Raw genomic sequence first — 17,540 nt, forward strand, 5'->3', positions numbered from 1 at the left:
ATTTTCTTTTTCCTCCGCATCGTCTCATTTCCCGACGCCACGATACTGCCACCCATTCTTTCACCTTGTTTTCGGTTACGCGGTCGCTTTCAAGATACGCACCCATTGTTCGTCGGGCCTACGTCTGTCGCGCCCCGCTCCTTTGCCCGCGTTGCCGTCTCGCACTGGCGCATCCACCAAGTCGCGTCACATTGACGTCGAGACGTAACGATACGGCGACAGGATTGTGGCAACCCACGCGCTTCCTCTTCATACCGAGTCTCTCCTTTTCTTCAATCGCATCGCATTCCCAATGGATTCCCTCTTCTCGTCATCCACCAACCTGTTCTTTGGGCGCTCAACGTCCTCGATTGAGCCGCCGGTTCCAGTAACGTCAGAGTAGGTAGCGCATGCGTTGTTCACATCCTGCTTTGTTTTTTGTTTTTTTGTGTTTTTTTTTGTGCCACCGCACGTTGTTTGCAGTTGCAACTTGTCGTGCAATGTGTTTTTATTGTGTCAGGTCGTACATTTAGAGTTTGCGACAGCAAAGGAGCGCGCTTTGTGGTATCCAGTGCGAAAATATCGAATTGCGCGCGACTCTCTTTGCGACGCATCTGACATGTCTAATTTTCTTTATCATTGTCGTCGCGCGTTACACTGGCAACATCCCGGCCCTGTCCATGGCAAAGATCGGATGGCGGCGTTGTTGTTGCTCTTCGGCAGTCGAAATGTGGTCATAGGGGCATTGTGGTGACTTTCATGTCAAGAGGAGGAAATCGCAAAAATTCACGTCGACAAAACGCGCTATCTCACGTCGTACAACGATTTTGGGGTCATTTCATCCTGTTCTTACCTAAATTCACCTTAACCGTTCATTTTCCTTCCAAACTGACATTCACCCTTACCCTGCAGAACAAGCATCATGCCTCCCGCGGTGGAACGCGTCAGTGGCCCGACGCAAGTCGCTGGCCCTGCACAGTCGGGCAACGCGACACCGACGATCGTGCGTCTGTCGGCGGACGACGAGGCTGACAACAACATTGATGATGAGACAGCCGCCGCAGCTAGCCTGGTTGTCAGCGACATTCTGAAGGAGGCCACGAAGCCCAAGGCGGGCGCGGCCGCGAAGGTCAACGGCAAGACGCCAACGCCCACACCAGGGACAAAGGACGACGAGACCAAGGATGATGAGCCCGAACAGACCAGTGCATCGGGTCGTTCTGCGAGAAAACGCGCCCTGCGTGTTCCTCCGGCCGCTGCCACGGCCACCCCGTCCACCAAGTCTACGGCACACACACCTCGGGCTGGCACGGCGACCAAGCGCAAGGCAACAGATGACGCCGAGACACCAGCGTCCAAGCGTGGGCGGTCTGCACAGTCAGGACGACCTGCGTCCTCGGCAGCCAAATCTACGGCGGTCGAGGACAAAGAGAATGTGGAGAAGGAGGTTGACAATGACGACAAAGCCGCCACAAAAGCAACGCCGGCCAAGCGCGGCCGCCAGTCCCGTGCTTCGACGGGTGCTGCTACACCGGGCAAGAAAGCCGGCCGTCCTGCCAAGGCTGCTGGTGAAAAAGCGGCGCCCAAGCCGGCCTCCACGTTCCCGTCGGGTGCCCGCCGAGGCCGCCCGCCCGGCAGCAAGAATGCCACCTCTGGTGGCAGCCCAGTCAAGGCTCGTCCTCTAACAGGCCGTCAGGCAGCACTCAAGGCGCACAAGATTGCCACGGCTCCGCCGCCGCCCAAACGTTCGGCCGCCACTTCTGCGGCCTCGGCCACCGGCAAGAAGCGTGGACGCAAGCCCGGCGCAACAACCAAGACGACCAAGACGGCCAAGACGACCAAGACGGCCGCTTCCACGACGGGCAAAAAGCGTGGCCGCAAGCCCAAGGAGGAGGCGGCCGAATACGTGGTGGAGTCGATTGACGCGGACCGCGTCAATCCAGTGACATCAGTGATCGAGTACAATGTCAAGTGGGCCGGCTACTCGGCGAGCGAAAACACTTGGGAACCGCGGGCCAACCTGACCGGATGCGAAGCGCTGCTGAAGGCGTATGAGAAGGAGAAGAAGTAGGGCCGGCAAGAGAGCGTTGTCGTTATTACTGTGATTTTTGCTTGTTCGGCTTTCAAAGCTTTATGGGTGTATCTACGGGGTAATTTTATTACCAGTCCTAACAACAAGGGCAAGATTTCTACGGTATCTGGGCAAAGGGCCAGGAAATGGGGGAGTTGTATGAGAATTGGCTAGAGGTCTTGTAGGAAAGAATCGAGCGGATACCAAACAGTTGCTTTGCTTACTACATCTTCATCCGTCAATGCAAATTATCAATCGTCACTCGCATCATTATACAAAATACAATATAAACAGGCGCGCATGTCATCAGGTATTCAGTATGTCGCAATACACATTAGCCAATGAGCATCCTCGCATCGCGCCTAAGCCAGCCTTGCGCCATGGAAAGCACCCGCTTGCCCGTCTACAACTGACAAAACCGTCCTCTGCAATACAAAAATTGACAGCAATGGGCAGGCCAACAAGGGCGACGAGGTCACGACGGCGTCATACTGGCACTATCAGCTGGGTCAAAACGACGTTGCTATTTGTATGCGCCACGACAGCAACGGCTTACCAGGTTCCCAGTCCCGACCAACAGCCCCTTGTCGTGGACAGCAATGGCGCTGCATTTCATAGCGAGACCAACCTTGCCTCCATCTCCGGCGCACCCAAGGCTGCCACTGTTTCCAGTCCGTTTAACGATGCCTTTCGTGCGCTCGTCGCCGACACTCTGGCAGCGTGGCACGTGCCGGGCGTCGCCATCGCGGTGGTAGACGGCGACCTCACGTGGTCTGAGGGTTTCGGGACAGCCGTATATCCAGACAAGGCCGTGACGCCCGACACGCTGTTCTACACGGCCAGCACGACGAAGGCGTTCGTAGCGGCCGCACTGGCGCTCATGGTCGACAGCGGCAACTATTCCGTCGGGGACGGACAGCAGAAGCTCGACTGGACGACGCCACTGTCCACAATCTTGCCAGACGACTTTGTTGTCGGCAGCGAGTATGCGGGTCGCGGCCGCGACACGACGACCGACCGCGACCATGCCTGGGCCACGGCTCGTCTGACGGTCGAAGACGCCCTGGCACACCGCACAGGCCTCGCGGGACATGACCCGTCCCGGTCGCGGCGTTATGGTCTGGCTCCCGACAGCGCCGGCCGCAACGCAGCGGTGCTCGATGTCACGCGAAGTCTGCGATACTTGCCGCTGCACACGTCACCGCGGACCGAGTGGCGGTACTGCAACCTGATGTACCTGGTGCTGTCGCACGCGGTGGAGACGCTGGCGGGCGGCCAGTGGCTGGGAGACATTCTGCACGACTGGTTGTGGCAGCCATTGGGCATGTCGTCGACGTTTTTAAGCTTGGACGACGCGCGGGCGGCGCCCTGTGAAAATGTGCTCGCACAGGGATATTACTATGACACTGACAAGGACGAGTACGTGGGTGTCCCGCATATGCCGCTGGAGGAGGTGAGCGGCGCGGGCGGCATCATCTCGTCGGTCAACGACTACGCGCGGTGGTTGCGGTGCTGGATCGACGGGCCGGCGTTTTCGAGCAAAGGGAGCAACAGCAGCACGGCAGATGTCTGTGGGGGCATTCCGTTCCGGCGGTCTAGTCTCGACGCCGTGTTGGCACCAAAGATGTTCCTCGGAAAGAGCGCAGCCTCGCCGGCGCCATTTGATGCTCCCTTGGCGTATGCCAGTGCCTGGACAACAAGTTCCTACAAAGGACATCGGTTCTGGGGGCACTCGGGCGGCAGCAAGTAAGTACATGCATGTTCTCTGTCCGCTACATGCACTTGTGAACGCAGACGGACTAACAACCGTCAGTGCATTTGGCGCCGAGGTGTACTTCTTCCCGGACGACCGCTTCGGCGTTGTGCTCTTTGGCAACACGGCCACCACGTCCAACATGGCCGAGCTGATCCTGCTCTGGCACCTGGCAAGTGAGCGCTTTGGCATCCCGGCGGACGAGCGCTATGATTGGGATGGTCAGTTCCGTCGATCGGTGAAAGCACGCGTCGCGCGCATCGATGGTGCGCTGGACCGTCTCTACCCGGATCGAGCAGAGCCGCCTTTACAACCGTCGCTGCCTCTAGTCGACTATACAGGCACCTACCACCATCCCGCTTACCAGAACATGACAATCGAGTTGGCGGGCAAGGAGGGCGGGCACAAAATAAACAGCAGAAACAACTACGAGGTGGCGTTCATAGCCGAGCGCCACGACTACACGTGGCCGAAACTGTGCGAATTTGTGCACGTCTCAGGCGAGCATTGGCTTCTGTACACAGATATGTTGTACGAGCACAGCGGCAACTTCAAGAGCTACGGGCGCGCTTGGTTCGAGGTTGGCGCCGGTGGGCGGGCGCATACGCTCGTGGTCGAGTTCTGGAACGCCGACGACGACACCATCGAGGGTGTCATTCCGTTTTCGAGGGTGGACGACGGCGAGACTTGACGTAGAGGCTTCACGGTATAGGATAATCTCTTCGAAAACCTTTTATTGTTAGCTGGCGCAATCAATGATCAAAGAGTGATACAAGATCGACAATAACGTCGACCAGCTTCAACACAACCCAGTACATGTGCAAGCGCAATAATCAGACTGTTGAGCTTGATTTGTGTGTCTTGAGAATCAACATGGAGTTTGATTTCAGTTGGCCGTTCAAAGGTTTAATCATCATCTAGAGCGCCGCGCGCACTAGGTTGTGTTGTTGGCGCATTTAACGTGCAATGCATCATAGTACTCACAGATTGGGTCGTCTCCATTGATACTGTCGGCGTGCAGCCAACAATGGAGAGACGACATGGCTGGTGTTTTGTGTGCAATGGCGTGGAAGAAGAGGAAGAAAGGGACGAAAATCTGGAGCTGTCGATTTTTTACAATTTATATGGGCCACCAGACGGGCAGAAACGTCTACACCGCCTTGTGCTCAGACTCCACCCCGATCACACTGTTTGCATAGCAACAACAGTGGCCGTAGCTGCCTTCTCTGCGCTTCCCTTCCAGGCACCTCATCCACTAAAAATGACGGGCAGGTGCAACGTCCAACAAAAATGCCACCCAATGGGCTGATTGGCTTGAGTGGCCCAAGACAAGGCAGGAGCAACCCCACCTTTGCCAAGCGTAGCGCATTTTGCGCAACCCCGAACGGTAGCCCCGCTGGACAGCAGCGCGCCGTCGCTCCTGCCTTGTGTTTTCGACCTTACCCCCTCATCCAAGGCCTAAAGCTAGCTACCCTTTTTCACCCTTTTTCTTCGTCTCTCGTCTGCTTTCTCCTATTTTCTCCCGCCTCTTTTCATCGTCAAACGAAGCAAACCACACCTCACGACGCCCACGTTTTTTCTTTCTTGTCTTTGATACCCCTCCATACATCCGTCAAAATGGCGAACGGTAAGTACAGAGAAGGCGCATCGGAGGAGGGACGGACACTAGGAGAAGATGGAATGGTTGAAACGGAGATCGAGAAAACGAAGATGGGAAAGAAAACATTGCGCTCTCCTGCTCAGTCACATGCTGCCTCACGCGCGCTGTTTATCTGGCCGGTCCCTGTTCCTTACCTCTATTCATCGTCCGCCCGCATGCTAACGCTTGTCTCCGCAGATTTCCAGAATGTTGCGCGTATGTCCAGCCCTTCCTAGTTTCGGCTTATGTCCATCTCCAACTCCATGATATTCTATCGCGGTACCGCGATGACGCGAGCCGACCTCACGAATTCTTAATCCGACACTCGTCGTCACATGCACACACAGACGCACCTCGAACCGAGATACTAACCGTTGTTCTTTTCTTCCGCGCACAGAGCAGTTTGTTGCTTTCTACTACAACACCTTTGACACCGACCGCACGCAGCTGCAGAGCCTCTACGTAAGACTCTCCCGGCCATGAAGATGCAAAGAGGGCCAACGGAACCCCAGCGCCACCTCTGGACGGTCACCTTTGCCCAGCGTGATTGGATGGTTCAGAGGCGACGGGCAGACGAACGACAACGAACGTGGCAGAGAAGCTGCCTTTGGGCATGCATTGGGCCCCGATAGAGTTGACACACATGCTAACCAATCGCCGAAACCAGCGCGACAACTCCATGCTGACGTTCGAGTCGTCCTCAGTCCTCGGTGCCGCCGCCATTGTCGAGAAGCTCAAGGTGAGTCGAGGACAACATACTATGCAGCTGCACTGGCACTTGCTAAAGCCGTTCCCAGAACCTCCCTTTCCAGCGTGTCAAGCACGTCACGTCCACCCTCGACCCCCAGCCCACCGTTGGCGACGGCGTCATTGTCCTCGTCACTGGCCAGCTGCAGGTCGACGACGAGGAGCGCCCCATGAACTTCACCCAGGTCTTTCACCTGGCCAAGGACGGCGCCAACTACTTTGTGTACAACGACGTCTTTAAGCTGATCTTTGGTTAAGCGAAAGGGACGAGCGGTTGGCTGTACAGGAGAAGTGTCTGATTGGTAGACATATATATGCTTCACTGTTGGGAAACTGGCATTAAATATTTTTCATTCACCGACATTGCGAAATTCAATACAAAATACACTTGCATATCACAATGCTGGCAAGAAGATGAACAACGTGTGCTTCGTGAAATGGTAACATGAAAAAATAGCAGCTAAAACGAAGCGAAACAATGGACCAAAACGCCTTTCCTGAAATGTGTGTATGTACAAGGGCACGTCATACAAATAACGTCCTCACTCTGCCATTTACCTCACACCTCGTCACCGTCGTCAATAAGAACATTGCGGATCCGCACCCCCTGGCTCTCTACGCTGTATCGCCGCGTCAGACCAAACTGCCGCGCCCCGGCCAGCTGTCGGTACGCCTCCTCGCCACCACCCACCATGACCATCGCCAACGGCTGCCACCGCACCAGTCCGCTTGGCGTCCGCTGCGTCTCGTCCAGTAGCGGTCGTACAAAGTCTTGCGGGTCGTCATGGAACGTCATGGGCGACAGTGGGCCGCCGGGACCGCTGCTGCCGACGCGCACGTCGTCATCGTCGCTCACGACCACGACCAGCTGCAGCCGCCGGGGGCTCGCCGCAAACGACGGGATGTTGGCGAGCTTATCGGAAAAGGTGCAGCCGCCACGGCGCAAAACGAGCACTTGGTGGTCGCGCACGGCCGTTTCGGGCAGGGGCGCATCACATGCTTGGCCACCGGCGTAGACAGAGCGCCACGGCAGCAGATCCAGCGACACGGGACCCGATGCGGGGAGGACGGCGCCGGCAGGGATGTCAATGGACGGCAACGACGCGGCACCGATGCCCGTGGGCGTGACACCGGTCGAGTTCAGGACGACATTAAGGGGCGGTCCAGTTGACCGTCGGCGGCCAGCCCCGCCGCTTTTGTTGCAGAAGGATGCGTGGTGGAGCGGATGTCGCCGCTGGCCCATGGCCGATCCGGGCACGGGCGTGGCATGGGCCGGTCCGTCGAGCGACGACACGATCTGGCGCCAAAAGGACTTGACGAGCGTCGTCAGCCCCGATGTGCTCGCGCACGATCGATCGTCTGCGGTTTGGCCATCCTCGATCGCGTCACGATTGTCGTGGTGGGGAGCGCCATGGCTGTGATCGTTGGTCTCACGTTCGTCTGTGCCATCCTCAGTGTCTGCGTTGCTGCTGTCGTCGAGGAGCACCACAACTGGGCCGTCCGGTTCGCCCTCCTGTGGCGAGCTCATCCACACCGCGTGGTGGAGGTGATGCAGCTTGGCTATGGTGGGGTCGCGCACCAAATTGAAGCGCGCATCCGAAATGTGGCTGACCAGCGCACGGTCGAGCAAGAGCCGCTCGTCGCGGCCCAGAGGTACACCGTTGACGCGTGTCACTCGCCACGACCTTTCGCCATTCTCTTCTTCTAATCGGAAGATCAGCTTCAAGCCCGATATGCTATTGACGCGGATCTTGTCGGGTGCGACACGGTTCAGCAGATTGGCGGCGGACAGCAGGTTGCCGTGGATGCCGTTGCCGTTGCCCTGTCCCGCAACGGCGGCCTCGGGCGGCTGTGCCGAGAACTCGAGGCTCATCTCGGTTGGTTGCTGCACCTTGGATGAGGTCCCATTGGTAGGGAGCATGGCCTCCGGGAGCGTCCAAGGAAAGAAGGAGGACGCATGTCGGCTCGGACGTCCGTTGGCACTGGTGCTGGCATTGCCTTCGGCGCCTTTTGCTGGCATCAAGTGCAACTCAAGCATCTTGGCCGCATGGTAGATGTTTCTGCGTGCCGTCACAGCAGACCCTGTAAAGAGATCGGGGTGTGGCGGCAGGGGGCATACATTGGTAAAGCCGTCGTTGTCGTACCAGCCCAGATCGCCGGCGTCAGTTGTATCCGGCTCCGGTTGACCAGGAATGCCGGAGCGCGTGGGCTCGGGCTCTTTAGTCTCCTTGGTGCTTGTGATTTTCGGTTCTTTCGTTTTCTTTGTTCCTTTCGCAGCATTCTTAGTAGCCGTCTTATCCTTCTTTGCGTTCTTCCTTCTCACACTTTCGCTTTTCAAGCTGTCTTGCGCGCGCCGGCGCTTGGGTATAATAAGGGGGTGGCCCTCGGTCGTAAACACATAGGCCGCGTCGAGCGAGTTCAGCGGGTGGCGGTCGTCGTACAGCAAGTACATGTACTTGGCAGTCTCGCCCAAAAAGAAACTTTCCATGCGGTCCGACATCTCGCCGCTCATCACATTCTGCAGGCCGGCCCAGCCGCACTCGGTCCAGCAGCGCCGCGTAATGTCGCGCTGCACCATCTCGCCCACGTACAGGTACCACGGGTCCTTGGTCGCTCGATAGATGTGGTACACAGACTCGATAAACTCGGGCCGCAGCGGCCACCATCCCAGGCCGCCCTCGACCGTGCGGTCCCTGACGGACCAGCGCTCCGGCAGCGCCGCATACTTGGCCCACACAGCCGTGTACAGTAGGTTCGTCTCGATGGCTTCCTCCAACTCGCCGGCCAGTGTCAGGAGGCCTGAGTAGTAGGCGCCCAGGCTGTCAATCCACTGCGCAGCCAGAGAACCAGTCCATAGATTGACGTTGACATAGTGAGGGTGCTCACGGTCGCTATACAGGTGGCGCTTTATGGCTGCATGCGCCAGGTGCCAAGCATCCAAAAACGACTCGGGCGCGTTCTCCGCGTCGCTCAGCACGGGGAAGATGGCGTTGGGGTCGTGCCACGCGAGCGCAGTCTCAGCCCCGGTCGTGACGTCCTGTATCCAGACGGGAACGCGGTGGTGAGCCGGCGGGCGTGCAGCCAGTGTGCGGTTGGGCAGGTCGTGGCCCGACAACAGGATGTGCGTCTTAAGGGCATACTCAAAGAAGCTGTCGGCGCCCGCACCAATCACCGAGTAGGCACCGATCCACCCACCCTGCTCGGCATCGACGCCTGCGCCGATGAGGCCAATGTCGCTGCGACGGTACCAAACGGCCCAAAAGGCGCGTTTGGCCAGTTGCTCGAAGCGCAGGTCACCCGTAAGCCGGCTCAGCACCGTGAATTCGAGCACCAGACTGCCAGCTCCGGCGCTGCAGGTCTCCGTGATCTCGACCGGGCCACTCGCCCTCTGTCGTGCTGACCCGCCGCTGCCATCATTGCCCGTGCTGTCGCCATGCAACGGTGAGTTGACGTAAAAGGGAATGCCGTGGCGCAAGTTGACGCGCGGGTAGGGCATCCCCGTGGGCGTATAAAAGGCGGGTAAGAGGCGAGTGGCCAAGTCGAGGGCCAGGCGCAGCAGCTGGCCGTCGTAGACAAAATTGTTTGGCCACGGGATGGGCGTCTGCCGTTCGCTTGGATGCGCTGGTGCTGGCGGCGGCACGTACCCCGTAATGGGCAGCTCGCCCACGGCAAAGAGGTGGGCACTCAGCAGACCGCCGACGCCGCGGATGACCGTCTCAAACACCTGCACCTTGCTGTCCATGTCAAACCCCCGTCCGCGGAGGCCGGCGCCCGAGGGCCCCGGCCGTCCATCACCGTACTGTTGAACCAGTGCCGCAACACCGTCCTGGAAGTCTCGGAGCGCTTTTGCACCAGCATCGCCGTCTTCGGGGGGTGCCGATGCCAGGATGGCCAGTGTCGACAGACTGTCGATGAGGGTGAGGGAGTAGTTTCCGAGGACGTCGTTAAGTTCCACGTTGCGCGGATTGAGGTTGTCTCTCGTCAAGGGCACGCAGGAAACAGGTCGCAGCTGGTAAGAGAGGGTTTCAGTCAGTCACATGGTAGTCAATCTACACTCCTAGGGCCTGCACAAACCTCATCTTCGGGAAAGGCAATGTGCATATAGTTGTCGAAGCCGTGGTAGAACATGTCGACTGTTGCACGCCGCAGCTCCGCCATGCGGTCGGGTCCCATCATGGCCCGCGCGAACGGCAGCCATGCACATGCCAGAAGCAGGAGCAATATTGGCAGCAGAAACGACGCCGTCCGCGAGCGCACGTGTCCGCCTACGGCCGCCGCAGCCATTGGCCGCCGGTCGATGCCTCCGAGTCCAGACATCACCAACAAAGGCAGTCCGATAAGGAGACCGGGGAATGCATAGGAGAAAATGTGTCGCTGCCAAAGCAGTGGAATAAAACGAAACGAAAGCTGCTCGTTGCTTGCAGCAATGAAAGGGGGGAAAGGTGGGCAAGGAAAGACGGGATGAAAGTTTGTAATCAACTTCCTCCTGCATCCACCTCACGTGGTATTATCGCAGGGCCTTGAAATGCTAAACTGTCCCGGAAATCAGGGATCGCGCACCTCCAACCAGAAATCGAACTAGGGACGGCAGGGGTATTTTGGGCAACGTCGCCTGGACTTGCGAGGCTCCTCTGCATAATAGATGTGGCTGATTCTGGCGAGGCTGAACTGTGGCGCAATATGTGTCACGTGATAAAATATCAACTGCGAGCATCTCTGAAGCCGCTGCCAGTTGCCCAGTATCCGACAGCAGCCGCTTGTCTTATTATGACTTTGCATCTGGAATTTTGGTAGTTTATATTCTATATACTCGCATGGTCTTGCCTGGTGGCTGCATACAAACACAGTCGGTGGTGCCACTCATCGAGGGTTAGTAACACAGCGATAACAATTCATTTTGGATGGTTATATGCGATCTTGACTTGTGATTGTATTTCATCGGACAAACGTATGTCGAACTTGTCTTTCATTGTAATTATATCACATCAATGAGATCTTTAATCTGCTTTCTGTCTTTATCTGACTCGTGTTTTGTTTTATTTGCATTATATTTTTATTTGCGTTATAATTATTAAATTTCGAGATTTATTAATGATGAGAAAACATATTTCTGGCTCACGATTCTTCGTCATTCATAAGCGGCGAACAAATATTGCGGTCCCGCTGCTCGTTGCTCCCCGTTAAACGTCCAATGAAACACAATTTCCTACCTACCAGTATGACACTTCCTCCTGTCAACTTTTGTGAAAATTGTGTCGAGTATTGGCCAACAGACAACAAACATGCACTAAAGTGAAAAGTATCAATACAACCATTCAACGACACAACATACGAACTACCGTGATTAATGTCATGACTGAGTAAGAAAAGAAGGCAAAACATCAAATTCTCATCCCTTCTTCCTACACAATAACCCTTTATCGTTGGCCATATCGAATTTGTTATTTTCTAGTTCGTTTCCCCTTTCGGTCCTGGGTTGGTCCATCTGTCATCCGGATGAATCCGAAAAGGAACGCGGCCAACAACGTGTCACAGAAGCTGTTATTTATCTGTTGCTGCTAAAAGTGACGTGACAGAACCAAGAAAAAAAAACCAAGCGGGAGCAACAAAAGCTAGCAGCTGCAAGCTGCAAAATGATGTGATGAGCAGGACGCCAAACAAAATAGATAAAAGGCCAGTAAAATTACAATAATATAAGTCACGTTAAATGGACGACGACTTTAGATCCAGATAGACAGTTAACGTCACGCGAGCCCCGTATACATCGCATAACTTACGCATATTGCTGCTTTGGATATTTGCAATATTGCTCTGAGTACGGGATAGATTCTGAGAAAATAGGTTCCAGGGTAAAAGATCATTGATTGTGTGTCAGAAATGATATTTAATCCTTACTATTATAACGAACAGTAGACAACAGAAACGAGAAAAATACTCTGGAACCATTAAAAAAAAACGATGGGAAAAAAAAATGAGAAAAAAAGCCCAGACACGATGAAAAAATCATCAAACTGACGAAATTAGTCCGATAACATAACAATGACGAAAAGCAAAATCAAAATCCAAAAACCCGGTGACCAGACATAAAATAGGGCGGCCCCTTATCTGTATACGAAGCACTCAACAATACTCCAAGCCATGTTTTGTCCCATAAAACCCAGACCTTGATTACCCAAACCCAATTTGGATGTCGATACCAAAAACAAAACCAAAGTGTGTGGGACATGCGATCCATCAATATAAAAAGAGATAGGGAAACCAGTTGGGGGAATCGATGCATACGAACAAGAAATAAAACAATCAAACCAAAAAAAACTAAAAAAAACACGAAACTTGGACCTTCCAGACAAAATAAGAGATCTTCAAAAGGTAGCTAGACCACATGCCCCCAAGCGAACAAGCGGTAAGGAATAGGTGATGGTGAACAAAGGATAATGTTCCACAAGAATAACATGAATGTAAGAAGAGTACAAAATCAAGGAAACACAAAAGGGAAGCAGCGAAAGAGCATTAAAAAAAAGACAAAAGAAAGAAACATACGAAGACACAACCAAGCGAAACTCGAGACAGAATCCCTCGCTAATGAGGTGATATGCGAAGGTGCATGCCCGTACCACCAGGGGACGGAGACTGTCGCGTACGCGAGTAGGCCGAAGTGCTAGACTGGGGGGTCGCGTTGTCCATAGATTGGTCAATGGGTGAGTTGCTGTGGCCGGAACTAAGTGCGTCCTCGGCGTAGTCGTTCGAGCCGTGCCGGAGTGCCAGAGTATCCGCGAGAGCCGACGACTGTTCCTCGGTCAGATCTGCCGGCTCAATGTTGTAGATGCACGATTCGTCGGCGTGGGCTTGGTGTGGACTCGGGAGGGGGTACTGCTGGCTTCCAGGCATATAGCCATTGTTGCTCCACACGGGTGCCATCACCGTAGACTGAGCGCGCCCCCGTTGCGACGAGCTCGCAGCCTGCAGCTTCTTGCGCGTGATATTGCGGCGGTTGCGGAGGCTGGTGTTGGGATCCGGAGCCGGCTCCTCGAAACCAATGCGACAGGCAATCGACTCAACGTCGGCTGGCTTCCACTCAAAGCTCTTGCTCTTGCCATCCTGGGCATTGATGTCGTTGAGCATTTTGGCGTAGCGTACATACTTGGCCTTTTCTTCCCGCTCGTAGACCATCATGAAGTTTTCCAACTGCGGTATTTTGTCAGCCACCTTGACGCCTGACCGTGCGAACTACAATGAGTGAAATAAGGCCGAAACGTACCATGTATTTAGGATATCTCGCAAACCGACGCCTGGCGCGGGTGAGTGTCATCTGGAGGCGGGCATTTGAACACTGGCCATCGGGGAACTCGACCTGGAACTTCGACGCAACATATTCCCAAAGTCCCTTGCCTTGCAGAGAACTGTGAGTCTGGCGCTGGTTGAAGATGAACTGAGCTTGCTCTGGTGCCTGGTGGTTCAACTTGATTTCGTCGGTATCCGAAACCAACAGGCTCTCCTTGTCGGGCGTGAGAGCCTTGCGGAAGCTGTCTGACGCAAAGCGAGGCCTATTTGGGCTCGTCACATCAGCAGTGCCGTTGGCTTGGAACAGCTGGCTAACGTCACCGATGGAGCCGGCCTGGGTGCGCGGCGTGCGGCTTTGGTCGTTGACTGTGGCAGGTGGCAGACGGCGGTAGTTTGAGCCTCCCGGCACGTCGGTGCTCTGTGGAGCCTGAGCCAGCGATGTGATCGGGGCCATGCTGGAGTAGTCGCTGGTCATAGTGCGGTCGGTGCGGTAGGTCATCGGTCGAGGGTGGGACAGAAGCGGTGCCAGACCTTGCGGGTGCTGCTGATGCTGCTGTTGCTGATGGCCGTGCTGTGTCGGCGGCGCCCCATACGGAGAGTACATGGCCGGACCGGGCGGCGGGAGACGCTGTTGGGCCTGGGCCAGATACTGGGAGCTCCCGGCATTCATGGCAGGGCTGTACGAGTACACAGACGGCGAGCCAGTGGTCTCGTCGGGATGTGACGGTGCGGTCGCCGTGTAGGAGCCGAACTGGTAGCTATCCATGGTGGTGGGAAGGACTTCCTCCTTGGGAGACTGGTACGAGTAGCTACTCATGTCATAGGCAGGCGCGACTGAAGGTTGGCCTGTGATGGACGGTGCTTCCGACGCGTTCTCATAAGCATACTGCATGCCGGAGGAAGGCGGCGTTGGCTGCTGGTTATGAGGGTAGTGATGATTTCCGGAGTGAGACATTGCCGTTGAGTGATCTAGGAGCAGTGCTTTGGCCGGGTCGTCTGAATGAGCAGATACAGCGGGGGATGAAATTTGAGCCCTTTTGTGAACCGGTTGCTGGTGTTGGTGTTGATGTTGGTGTTGGTGTTGGGGCCTCTGTGTGTTGAAGAAAGACAGGTTGCGGGACAACGGTGATCCAGAAACAGATGTTGGCGTCAACAGACTATCCGAGGACGTTGGTAGAGTGAACTTGGAGACTTGCTGTGTGAAGGGAGAGAGACAGAGGGGGAAAGATGTCAGTAGATATAATGGAATTTTTACAAAGTTGAGAAGTTGAAGGAGAGCAAGGTGAGAGGGGAATGGGTCGGAAAGAGGAAGACGGACGAAAAAGAAACAGGAGGGGGTGGGTATTTATCAAAAAGAGAAGGACTGCAGAAAAGAGAAAAAATAAAGAGAGGAAAGAACGAAGAGGATGAACAGTGTGCTGTAGCAGACAGGCTCGGGGGCAAGAGGGAGGGAGATTGGGATGGGCTTGACATGGGAAAGGGCTCAAGACGAGGAAAGAGCAGAGCCCAGCGCACCAAACCAAGGGGCTAACAGCGCTAGCAGAGAGGCCAGAGGCGTCTGCTGGCTCTAACGACCCCTCGTCTGTAGGGCTCTGGACTCTCTTCGCCTCTGAAGACGCTAAACTAGGGGAGGCGCTATTGGGTCGTGTGTAAGTCGTGGAGGTGGAAGTGACAATATACAATATACATACCGTGCTGTACCGGGCCATATCTTGCTGCGTAGAAAAGGTGGCCGATGTCGAAGAGGTGGCGGAGCCGATATCAATCCCCACAGTCGAGTCGATATGCATGCTGCTGAATACGCTTTCGATTCGGCCGACGCGTGTTTTTGAGGTAGTTTTGACTCGCTCCAGTTGATGTTGATGGACCTTGGGATGCGTCTGATGGGAAGGGAGCGTGAGGGCCGGATTGAGACGCAATGATATCGGAGAGGCCAGGTGATGAGCAAGCACCCCCGAAAATCTTCTCGCTGGAAGCTATATGTTGTGGCCTTTCGTCCCCGGGTCGGTTTTGATGTAGATTCTGTTTTGTTCTGGATCCGAGACTCGAGCTGTCTTAGCGAGTAAATGGCGAGATAGACAGAAGAAGAAAAGAAGTCTGGAGAGGCGGACAAAGGATAGCGAGAGATTGCGGCAAGGGTGGCTGCAGGTCGTAGGTGGCAGAGACGAATAGGATGCCAGTAGAGGGACAATACAAGAGATTCTTAGGGCCAGGCGACAAAAGGAGAAGTGATGGTTTCGGGAGAATGTTTTTGGTCTCTGGTCGTGCCTTTCTTTTCTATTTTCCTTTTTCCTTTTTTTTTGATTTCGGTTTCGTTCTGGTGTCCTGTTGAGTCCCGATGCTTGCTTTGTAGTGCTTTTGACGATCACACTCCGTCAGGTATTTGAATGCAGAACAAAGGTGCCAAATAGCCAAGTGAGCACCGTGGAAATGTGGCTTGTTCTGAAATGGTCAAGAACAAAGGCAAAAACAGGCGTGAGCGTACATGTATGATATGCGTGTCTGTGAAAGGCGTGGGAAGACAAAACTAAAGGAAATGAAGGAAGCCACTGCGACGAGGTATGCAGTTGCACAATATTATTTTTTTTGTTTCCGAAAGAAGGGGAAATTCTACAGATCTTTCTGCTTGTAGAAGCAAGGGAGGCGAAGATGTTTCAAGACGACGAGGCAAGTGAGAACCAAGCACAAGATATTTTTATAAATAGGGTGGGAGCACCAAGCAGTAGAGACGACTTTTTGGGGGGCATTCAAATGTGGACTGAAATGGATGCAAAGAAGCAAAACGAACAACTTTGAAACGAAAAGAGGGAGGAGAGGCAACCATGAAATAGTCCTGGCCCCATGGACGACCCCATGACGTTGGGGGCCGAAAACAATACGTCCAGTCGAGGTGGAACGGATATTCTCGCAGAACGTTGCAGCAACACAGCAAGCAAGGCTTTCCGTCGTTCTCTCGTTGCATGTTGAATCTACGAATTAGAGGTTGAGCATTTGGGTGTAAATGACTGCGTCTTTCCGGCTGATGAACGTACATCAACAGTCATGATGTCTTGCGCAAATTGCTGTTTACGCGACATACGATGAGGCACACGTTTTTGAACCCAAGAAGGACGAGACGGTAAAAGTAATTACGATTTTACTTTGCACGAAATCCGCCCAAGTAACACCCAAGTAGACTTGTGTGCTCGGTAATCATGGTCTCTAGATTTTCTCTGCCAGACAGACAGAAGACAAAGCAGCAGGACCTGCCATTTCCTGCAGTACAGGCAATATCAACCGGCGTGTAAGCTGCGGGTGTTGGTTGTTTGTGTTGTGATGTGTAGGTGAGCGTTTTGTGAGATGTGTAGGGGGGTGTGAGGGCAAAGACTAAGGGAGCGTAGCGAAATAACGTGAGGTGGTGTGGGCAGACCAAAACGAAGCAGGCATTTTGTAGTGCATTCTTGCATCCACCCTGACGAGTCTACGTCGTAATTACCTGCCCCAGGCTTGGCTGGGACCCTTGCCGTTGCTAAGCCCACGCTTGTGCCTTGATCGCCAACAGGCCTCAGAGCCGTTGAAGGGTGTGTGAGGAAGGGAGGAAGGGCGGCGTGCCGAGAGGGAGAATAGAGGTAAACAATTAAAGCTTGTATGAACGCTGCCACACTTGCAGTAGGAACCAAGAAGAAGAAGAAAATAAAGGAGCCGGATGAAAATGGGAAGAAATTAAATCCGAACACAATTTGAGGCCAACCTCTGCGGTGACCTGGTTTGCTTCCCTCTGGTGCCTAACAGTTAATATGAGTCCCTTCGCCGAGAGAGATTTTCTACAAGTGGAAGTCAAGACGGTAATTACGGACTTGTCATTTTGAAGGACGAGATGCAAGCACTCAAAAGTTGCATGGCAGACAAAACCAGGCCGGTAAAAAAGTACAAAAGGTCCAGGATGGTCGTCTGCTCGTCCAGTGGGGTCTAGGAGAAGGGGGTGAGTGGCGTCCATTGTGAGTGGGGGCAGGGCGTGGGAGTAACAAGGGAGGGAGAATGGAGTGCTTTGAGCGAGGGTAGGGTTGTGCGGCTGTTTGCCATTGGGTGCA

The 17,540-nt window shown here is 54.6% G+C and overlaps 5 protein-coding genes across 5 annotated transcripts; 3 read left to right on the plus strand and 2 right to left on the minus strand.

The window, feature by feature from the left end:
* Window positions 1-901: 901 nt before the first annotated feature.
* SPBR_07460 (uncharacterized protein) lies at window positions 902-2,050 on the plus strand (the record flags this gene model as incomplete). Its single annotated transcript, XM_040765714.1, has 1 exon — window positions 902-2,050. One exon carries the CDS (start codon window positions 902-904, stop codon window positions 2,048-2,050), a length of 1,149 nt encoding a protein of 382 aa, XP_040617473.1.
* A 448-nt stretch (window positions 2,051-2,498) lies between these two features.
* On the plus strand, window positions 2,499-4,494 carry SPBR_06876 (serine beta-lactamase-like superfamily protein; the record flags this gene model as incomplete). The annotated part of the gene is made up of 2 exons (XM_040765132.1): window positions 2,499-3,796; window positions 3,864-4,494. 2 exons carry the CDS (start codon window positions 2,499-2,501, stop codon window positions 4,492-4,494), a joined length of 1,929 nt encoding a protein of 642 aa, XP_040617474.1.
* Window positions 4,495-5,420: 926 nt separating this feature from the next.
* Window positions 5,421-6,446, plus strand: SPBR_07574 (nuclear transport factor 2; the record flags this gene model as incomplete). Its single annotated transcript, XM_040765828.1, has 5 exons — window positions 5,421-5,430; window positions 5,641-5,658; window positions 5,840-5,904; window positions 6,110-6,181; window positions 6,255-6,446. 5 exons carry the CDS (start codon window positions 5,421-5,423, stop codon window positions 6,444-6,446), a joined length of 357 nt encoding a protein of 118 aa, XP_040617475.1.
* Window positions 6,447-6,748: 302 nt separating this feature from the next.
* Window positions 6,749-10,506, minus strand: SPBR_06421 (er glycosyl hydrolase; the record flags this gene model as incomplete). The annotated part of the gene is made up of 2 exons (XM_040764677.1): window positions 6,749-10,198; window positions 10,264-10,506. The coding sequence occupies 2 exons, from the start codon at window positions 10,504-10,506 to the stop codon at window positions 6,749-6,751; spliced, it is 3,693 nt and encodes a 1,230-aa protein (XP_040617476.1).
* A 2,262-nt stretch (window positions 10,507-12,768) lies between these two features.
* On the minus strand, window positions 12,769-14,425 carry SPBR_07065 (uncharacterized protein; the record flags this gene model as incomplete). Its single annotated transcript, XM_040765320.1, has 2 exons — window positions 12,769-13,416; window positions 13,448-14,425. The coding sequence occupies 2 exons, from the start codon at window positions 14,423-14,425 to the stop codon at window positions 12,769-12,771; spliced, it is 1,626 nt and encodes a 541-aa protein (XP_040617477.1).
* Between the last annotated feature and the right edge of the window lie 3,115 nt (window positions 14,426-17,540).

The sequence above is a fragment of the Sporothrix brasiliensis genome (genome assembly GCF_000820605.1).
Source record: "Sporothrix brasiliensis 5110 chromosome Unknown Cont20, whole genome shotgun sequence".
NCBI classification, from domain to species: domain Eukaryota; kingdom Fungi; phylum Ascomycota; class Sordariomycetes; order Ophiostomatales; family Ophiostomataceae; genus Sporothrix; species Sporothrix brasiliensis.